This window comes from Primulina eburnea, chromosome 17, assembly GCF_022965805.1.
Source record: "Primulina eburnea isolate SZY01 chromosome 17, ASM2296580v1, whole genome shotgun sequence".
NCBI classification, from domain to species: Eukaryota; Viridiplantae; Streptophyta; class Magnoliopsida; order Lamiales; family Gesneriaceae; genus Primulina; species Primulina eburnea.
The window spans coordinates 20,216,511-20,226,006 of record NC_133117.1 but is presented as its reverse complement, the minus strand read 5'-3'; the positions used below and the strand labels follow the sequence as shown (position 1 = coordinate 20,226,006).

Genomic DNA, 9,496 nt, shown 5'->3' with positions numbered 1-9,496 from the left:
CCTACACACTCGCTTTATCTCCGATTGACCCTCGTTTCTTCTGTTAACCAACATTTACTATTGATCATAAAAAAAAAATTATAAATATTGATTTATTTTTTTTATTTTTCAAAATAACCTTCAAATAAAATAAAGATCGAATTAAAATTGAGAATCGAAATGAATATATATATAAATAATGGTAAAAAAAGCAGTTTCACGCGTGTAATGTTGTGGATATGGTCGGATTGAGTTTCGAGTATGGTTTGTTTAGTTTGTACAAGAAAATGTGATATGATCAAATGTTTACCATTAGAACAAAATCTATAGGGTATGTTTGGTTGGGTGGATTAAACAATATTAGATAAATAATCAAACATTTATCTAATATTTGGTTAAAATTTTAAGATACTTTAATAATCACTGATACTCACGGGAAATTTAGGGTCCGCTCCCAGTAAATGTCACTAGTACAGACGCAGGGTTTTGAAATTATTATGAGCCTGAAATCACGAAAAAGACCGTTAGGAGGGAGCCAGGAGGGTGTCCTGGCGTAGCCCCTTCGACGCTCAAGTCAGTGACTGAGGATATATGGGGGGAACAGCTAAGGGTGCTGCTGAAAACAATATATTGAATTCTCCAAATGAACACTCAAACCTGATATTTATAGGAGAATATCTGGACCCTTTATGGGCCTCTCTTCTATTTCGGCTTGGGATGGCCAGGGGTAGTGGGCCCATCCATGGGGTATCACCAGTCTCCCCCTCCCGAGTCGAACTGAATCAGAGGTTCAAAGTTCGATTATTTCTGCTGTCCTCGGGTTACTGGGTGCGAGTTGTGCATTTTCTTCCAGCTGTCCGTCAGTCTCCAAAAATTTGGAAACGAATCAAATCGTAATCCCTCCTTGAAAGGAAAGATTTGGTTGGGCTTCCCGTATAAACAGAGGTCCCCTACTCACATCAATTTCACTTCTCCCCTACACAATTTTCTCATCAATTCACCAGCCCTCTCCCGTCTACGTCTCATCTGCGTGTTAACCCTAACGCCGCTTCATCATCACCTCACCGTCACAGTCGTACACACCCTAGCCACTGCATCGCTCGAGCCGCCGCCCGAGCTTCGCCCGGCCACCACCACACATCGCCACCCTCTCGCCCAGCAACCACGAGCCACCGCCCGAGCCACCACCCCAGGCCTCGCCCAAGCCAACATCTCCCAAGCGTGCAGCCACCGCACGGTGCTTCGCCCTAGCCAACGCCTCGCCCTCACCCCTCCTCGCCACTCTCATCCTCGCCCAGGCGCCTCGCCTCGCCCAGCCAACGCCTCACCCTTGCCCCTCCCACGCTGCCGTGCCCCTCCTTCTCCTTGCATCTGCCTCCCCTGCTTTCGCCCCTCACGCCTGCAACGCCGCCCTGCCCCTCCTCCTCGCCTCGCCGCCCCTGCTTGCTCGCCCCTCGCCACGCTCGCCTGAGCGCCTCATCGTTGCCCAGCACCCCGGACGCCTTGCTTGTTACGCTCGCCCGAGCGTCTCGTCCCTGCCCTTCTCGCCCACGCTCGCCCAACGCCCGAGTGTCTCGCCCATGTCGCTGCCAGCCGCACCCTCGCCCCCTCGAAAGCTCGCCCCATGCCTTGCTTGCCACGCTCGCCCAGCGCCTGAACGCCTGAGCGTCTCGCCATCGTCCCTGCTAGCCGCATCCTCGCCCCATCGAACGATCGCCCCATGCCTCGTCTCCAACTCGCCCCTCGCTAAGCGCAAGCTCGCCCTTCGCCAGCCCAAGCTCGCCCACTCGCCCCTCGTCATCTGCAAGCTCGCCCCTCTTCAGCTCGCACAATGCCTCCTGCTCGCCCCTCGCCAGCCCAAGCTCGCCCTTGCCCAGCTTCAGCTCGCCCCACGCCTCCAGCTCGCCCCTTGCTAGGCCAAGCTCGCCCCCTCGCCAGCCGCAAGCTCGCCCCACGCCTCGCCTTCCTCGTCCAAGCAGCGCGCTTGCCTAGCACAGCGCCTCAGAATCTCCCTTCGCTCGCAGCCCTTGGTTCCTAAAGAGCTTTTGGGGGGTCAATCACTGTAATATTCGCAGCGGCAAACATCGTTTGTTATCGACAAACCAAATAAATTTTTCTAACACGGTATGCTCTCGTTGCCCCCATCTTCAAGGTCCTCTAACAAGCTTTTGAAGGAAAATAATTCTCATTTCCCCGTGCCCTTGACTCCTCTGCTATAATAGTCATTAGCAGGAAAAATAAAACCTCAACCTCCTCACCCTCTAACTCCACTGCTAGGCGATGCCTTAGCAGAAAAATAAAACTCTCACCTCATCATCTCTTAACTCCTCTGCTAAGCGATGCCTTAGCATGAAAATTTAATTCTCCTCCTCCACTCTGCTCCTCTGCTAGGCGACGCCTTGGCAGGAAAATAAAAATTCACCACCTCCACCCTCTAACTCCTCTGCTAAGCCGAGCCTTAGCAGGAAAATAAAAACTCAATACCTCCACCCTCTAACTCCTCTGCTAGGTCGGGCCTTAGCAGGAAAATAAAATTCACCACCCCCACCTTCTAACTCCTCTGCTAGGTCGGGCCTTAGCAAGAAAATAAAAATTCACCAACCCCACCCTCTAACTCCTCTGCTAAGCCGGGCCTTAGCAGGAAAATAAAAATTCAACACCCCCGCCTTCTAACTCCTCTACTAGGCGATGCCTTAGCAGGAATAGATGCATGGTATGACTATGAGATATGGCAGATGGATGTCAAGACAGTCTTTCTTAATGGGGATATTAAGGAAGAAATTTACATGTCTCAACCAGAAGAGTTTACATCTATCGGAAGTGAGCATATGGTATGCAAACTTCAGAGATCTATTTATGGTCTAAAGCAGGCATATAGGAGTTGGAACCTCAGATTCGACAGAACAATCAAAGAGTTTGGTTTTGCTAAGAATCATGAGGAACCCTGTGTGTATAAGAAGATCAGTGGGAGTGTAGTGACATTCCTGGTGTTTTATGTTGATGACATTCTAATCATTGGGAATGATGTAGGAATGTTGCAATCAACTAAAATATGGTTAGCAAGTGAGTTCTCGATATAGGACTTGGGTGAAGCATCTTTTGTATTGGGAATACAGATCTATAGAGATGGATCAAGAAGATTGCTTGGTCTCACCCAGTCCACATACATTGATACCATCATGAAGCGGTTCTCGATGGATGAGTCCAAGAGAGGACATCTACCAATGTGTCATGGCGTGTCCCTATCCAAGTCTATGTCTCCCAAGACTGATGCAGAGATAGCGACGATGACAAGCATTCCTTATGCATCTGCGAATGGTAGCATCATGTATGAGATGATATCACACGTCCTGACGTGGCTTTCGCACTAAGTGTAGTGAGTAGATATCAATCGAACCCTGGTCTTCCACACTGGAAAGCTGTGAAAGACATCCTCAAGTAGTTGAGAAGGACCAATAAATTGTTCTTGGTCTATGGGGTGGAGAACTGAAATTGGAAGGCTATACCGACTCTAGATTCCAAAGCGATATCGATGACTCGAAGTCAACCTCTGGGTTTGTATTCATGCTCAATAGTCCTGCTGTCTCTTGGAAGAGTTCCAAGCAAGACAATACTGCGGATTCCAGCACAGAGGCCGAATACATTGCTGCATCAGATGCAGCAAGGGAGGCTGTTTGGATAAGGAATTTCGTCTAAGAGTTGGACGTCATTCCTAATGGAGTTGCTCCTCACCTGGTGTTGTGTGACAACACGGGAGCTTTAGCTGAAGCAAAGGAGCCAAGGTCTCATCAGAAGTCCAAACATGTATTGAGAAAGTACCACATCCTCGGAGAGATTGTGGAAAGAGGAAGAAGTGTCTTTTGACATAGTCGGCTCCTCAGATAATGTTGTTGATCCACTAGCAAACCCTTTACCTGGACCATTATTCGAGATGCATTGCGAATCAATGTGTTTGAAGCATATGGGTAGTTGGCTCTAGTGCAAGTGGGAGATTGTTAGAGTAGGTGCCCGTCCAGCCAAGTGTTGGCCGAGTGTTCACAATGAAACTCTATGCATAAGCAATCTTAATTTTAATAATATTTGAAATTATTGTTTTGGCAAATCTTTATCTGTATACCCATTCTAGTTGCATAGATAAAGCCCTTGAATATACATATAGTAGAAAGAATATGAGATGCTCTATGATGAGTATCATGAAACTCATATTTGGAATACTGTATATTCTAAACAGTTCCTAGTCGATTCAGCCGCCGCTAAGAAGGATATAGACCGTTAGAGTTCGAGACTAGTATCTGCGATGTGAGTACCATGTTTCATTGGTAGGGGACATTGTGATGTCCGAGTATGCAGATAGGTACTCCTGGTAGAGTGTACTGAACAACCCTCCATAAAAGGACTTTCCAAGTGGTTCTCACTTATCGAGTGGAAACATCCTAGTTTATGGTTGTACACCATTAGTCCTTATGACCCGGGAAATTGAAACTCTATGTGCTAGAATTACACTTTGACTTGTTTACCGACTCTCATAGGGTCATCAGGTGGCAATGTTGGGTGTTCTGTCGAAACATATAGGAGTCGATGCATTGTAGCCGGGGATTCACCGCTTACCTTCGGGTATGGATATCCTATGTGTTATCATGTGTATGTAGGTTGAAATCTCTGATCAGAGTATGGTGGTAATTATGAAAAGGGTTTCATAGATTACACCATCGATGCAACTACGACATGACACATAATATCGATTCATTGACAACTCTCGATAAACCAATGGTTGTCGAATCGGTCGGGATATATGAGTTGAAGGGACCGTACTGTATGCTAACTATAATTGAATGGTTCTTGCAGGCACTATCATTTGATACCTAGGGAATCATGTAAGCGATGCTGCTAGGCGTTTAACATGATTGGTTGGGTACTATCAGACTTGAATTTTGACGTTCTTGTTATCAAAGTGTTGATAAGTAAGAATGGAGCAATTGGGGTATGCTCAAATAAGGACATGTTTAGTCCGAATCACATGGAGATTTGAACCCACGGCTAGTTGTATCAATTAACCATTGAGGGCCACACAAGTACTAGCTTTCTAGATCCCGTTGAGAAGAGAAATAGTTCAATGTGTTGAACGGCTTATAAAAGAGTTTATAAGCGTAAGGAAAAATTAGAAGTATGACTTCTATAAAGGAGAAAATAGTTCAATGTGTTGAACGGCTTATAAATGAGTTTATAAGCGTAAAGAAAAATAGAAGTATGACTTCTATGAGAGAAATGTAAATTTTAATTTATGGAAGTGTTCCTAAATTAAAAGTTGGCCAAGTGAATAATGTATTTGAAAATTGTGATTTTCATAAACATTATTATGGACTAAATTAAATTAATTCAAGTGTTGAATTAATTGAACACTAGTGGACCTAGTAGAGTCCAAATAATTAAATTAATTCAAGTGTTGAATTAATTAAATCATATTGAGTCTTGTAGAGCTCAATTTAAATAAATTATTTAACTAGTGGACTTGAGTAAATTCAAGTAATGTTTAATTAGTCTCAAAATGTTTGAGATAATTAAATTAAGTCCATGGGTTTTTAATTTGTTAAAAATCATAAAATATATGCATGCATGGGAGGTGAAGAGTTGGAGACAACTTTTTCAAATATCAAGGCTTGGCATGCTACTTTTGCCTTTTGCTTTTTGCAAGACCAAGACAAGTCTCCCTCCCCTTCACTCCCATCTAGCATGGCCGAAATCTCCATACATTTCGCCTCCATTTTTCTCTTATTTTTCTTCTTCAAGTGTTGAGGAAAGAAAATAATTCTCAATGAAAAATTCTTTTAATTTTCTAGTGCAAATTAAGAGGGGATCTACCTAGTTGGTGGTGGGCTTAATAGTTGAGCAATGAGTGCTCAAAGGAAGCTTGAAGATAGTTTCTACCATTGAAGAGCTAAGGTGTTTACACCTTAGTTGGAGCCATACATCAATCCTTGTGATTGATAGGTATATCTCTCAAATACCCTATGTATGACATTTTGGTGTTTATTGTATTTGCTACACACGGAAATGAGGTGGCCGAAAATTTTCTTGTAAAAATTCGATTTTTAAACTTCCGTTGCGCTTCCGGTCACCGTAACCGATCCCCTTTCAGTGCCTTAGCAGGAAAATAAAATTTTTCTCATCTTTAACTCTGCTCCTCTTGTACCTAGGACCAAGCCACACATTTCTTCCTTTCCTAATCATGTTAACCTCCAAATGCGCTCTCTTCCCATCTTCTTTCACTATCCCCTCATAACACCGACGCGTGACCCTCTGATCCCCGCATAAAACTCCAACCTCCTTCCATACAGGAAATTTCAACTTTTGATGATACGTGGACGCTACAGCTCTGAAATCCTTTAGGGCTGGTCGCCCCAGAATTCCATTGTAAGTGGATGGAGTGTCCACCACAGTAAATGTTGTCATTTATGTTACCCGCCGAGGCTCATGTCCCAAAGACAGAGGAAGGACAATCTGGCCGAACGGCGGGATGCTATGTCCTGCAAATCCATATAGAGGAGTAGAGATTGGCTCGAACTCAAATCCCTCCACCTTCATCTTATCCAAAGTGCTCTTCAACAGGATATTAATAGAGCTTCCATTATCAATAAAGATTCGTGCCACATCGTAATTGGCAACGGTGGCCGTTACCACCAAGGCATCGATATGAGGAGCCACAATGCCTCGGAGGTCATCCGATCCAAAACTGATGACAGGATCCTGGGGGTAAGTCCCCTAGATATTTTAAAATTCTCCAACCTCCTCCGACGCGCCTTTCGTGCTCGCCCGGAATCCCCATCAGTAGCACATCCCGAGATAATATGAATCATTCCTCTCGTAGGGTGGTTATCCTCATTCGTTCCCCTCCTCGGTTCGATGGGCTTCTGAAGGACATCTTGACCTCGACCTTCAACCCTCTGATTTATCCATGGAGGGCCTGGACCATGTATAGGGGACGGACGAGACCTCGGTTGACTCCCGGATGCGGATCCTTCTCGTCTGTCCCGGGAAGGAAATCTAGCACTGCACTCAACCCTTCGTGAATTCTCCCACCTCCCCGCAGGCTCCCTCACCTCCATCACCTCGTCACGACTCCTATTCAAAGGAACATGTGATGAGAATTGTCCTCTACTTCTGGTTCTGTCTTCCTCCCTCTCACCTGCACCTCTTTTCTTACTTCCTCTCTCGGCTCCCTCCCCTCTACTCCCTCCGGGTCGGTTTTCCATTCTTATGTACCGTTGGACATCTTCCAAGTTTACATATTTTTCCTCTCGAGATAACAGATCATCATTACTTGATGGAGGTTTCTTCACTAATGATTTAAAGAACTCTCCTCCTCTAGGTCCCTGGGTAAATGCACTTATCATGATTTCAGGAGTGGCCGCTGGTATCTCCAGCGCTGCGTTGTTGAAACGCTGGACAAATTCTTGCAAAGTTTCAGCCTCTTGTTGTTTCATCACAAACAGGCTCAAATAATTCTTCTGGTGCCTCTTGCTGCTGGCAAATCTGTGCAAGAAAGTTGTAGCAAAATCCTCAAAAGACTGTATGGAGTTGGGTTGCAGGGTATTAAACAATTGCTGGGCTGACCTCACCAACGTGCCCAAAAACACCCTGCACCTGACTCCATCTGAATATTGATGCAACAAAGCCGCATTCTCTCCCCAAGTGTTCTTCGGGGTCAGTATGTACATCGTACTCTTCCACATTCGACTGCCGAAAATTTGGAGGAAGCCCTTCTTCTAAAATGACTAGTGAAAAAGGACTTCCTCTCTTGGGTGCGGGCGCTCTGCTTCCCAACTACTGCCTAAACATCCGTATTTCCTTCCACATCTCTCTTATCTCACTAATCTCCCAACTTTGGTGGGGCTGTGTCTCTTCAACTCTGCTCTGGTGGCCCTCAGCATCTTCCTCTCGCTCCTGGCGAGTGGCCTGCTCTTCAGCAAAAATAGACTCTCGGTTCTTTTTCATGGCCTCATCCACAGTTCGGATGATAAATTGGCACAGCTGTTCCAGGGTCAAGTTCCCCACATTCTCATTGGGACGGGTTTGCTCGACCCTCATCTCGTGAATGGGCTGCTCGGTTCTGTCTCTTTACGAGGTTGTTCCTGTCTTGTCTCAAGATGCGGCTGTTCCTGTATTGTCTCAGCATGAGATGGTTCGGGTCCCCTCCGAGGACGCGATGATGCTGAGGTAGCTCTTCCACTCCCTCTCTTCCCTACCATATCTACATCTCAACTCAAACTTCCCACAGATGGCGCCAAGTGATACGCAGGGGAAATTTAGGTTCCGCTCCCAGCAAGTGTCATTAGTACAGACATAGGGTTTTGAAATTGTCCTGAGCCTGAAATCACGAAAAAGACCGTTAGCTGGGAGCCAGGAGGGTGTCCTGGCGTAGCCCCTCCGATGCTCAAGTCAGTAACTGAGGATATATGGGGGGAGCAGCTAAGGGTGATGCTGAAAAAAATATATTGAATTCTCCAAATGAACATTCAAACCTGGTTTTTATAGGAGAATATCTGGACCCTTGATGGGCCTGTCTTCCGTTTGGGCTTTGGATGGGCCAGGGGTAGTGGACCCATCCATGAGGTATCAATCACTTTGACTCGGTTTAAGACCCAATTTTATGGATAATTATTTGATTATTAATCTAATAAAACAAGTGGGATAAGCTATCAACACTCATCAAATTACAGTTTTATCCTCTTATTTCTTATTCCATGTCAACACTCATCATTTTATACCATATCAAATATTATTTTGTCTTTTATTAAAAATACGCAATCTACAATTATATTTCTAATAAATTGATACCACCTGAGGCTTGGAATCAAAGAGGAATATGATACGAGGCGTTGTTTTACCAAACTTTTTCTTAGTGGCTTTCGCACACATGGAAGTTATTGGTTTCCAGCCTATATACCATTTTCAACTCAAATTGAGCTAAGAAAAGGAGAAATTTAAACTCCAGAATAATAATGAATATAAGATTCTTATTTGGAATTTTACAAAACATAAAAGGATTTACGAAAGATATACCAAAGAAATTGAACAACAGAGGATTTATCGAGAGCCCAAAGAATCATAAATTCATAAAAATCACCCATAAACGCCTTAAACGTCATTTCTCGGCAAAGCAGGCTGAAGGGCTACAACATGAATTTATTCATCTCGGATAAACTCGAACTTTGTGTTCACTATTTCCTGATTCATCTTCTTACCTTATGTTTTAACCAAAGACTCTTATATTACATTAGATTCCAGAAATTTAAATAAATCTTTTATTATATCAATCTGATTCCAAGTTACAAATAAATATAGATCATGTCATAGTAAGGAAAATAATTTAGCACGAATACCTTAGCCTGTCATTCAGGCTAATCTATGAAATAAAAATATTAAAAACAGAAGAAAAAAAAAACAGAAAATAAAAACAGTAAACTTACAAAGTTGTTATCAGAACTTCAAACTTTTATTGATTCACTTCAGAAGGGTT

General features: G+C 44.1%; 1 protein-coding gene across 1 annotated transcript; it reads right to left on the bottom strand.

Moving 5' to 3' along the window:
- Nucleotides 1-6,429: 6,429 nt before the first annotated feature.
- Nucleotides 6,430-7,694, bottom strand: LOC140817935 (uncharacterized). The gene is made up of 2 exons (XM_073177726.1): nucleotides 6,763-7,694; nucleotides 6,430-6,709 (listed from the first exon to the last, which is right to left on the bottom strand). The coding sequence occupies exons 1-2, from the start codon at nucleotides 7,692-7,694 to the stop codon at nucleotides 6,430-6,432; spliced, it is 1,212 nt and encodes a 403-aa protein (XP_073033827.1).
- Between the last annotated feature and the right edge of the window lie 1,802 nt (nucleotides 7,695-9,496).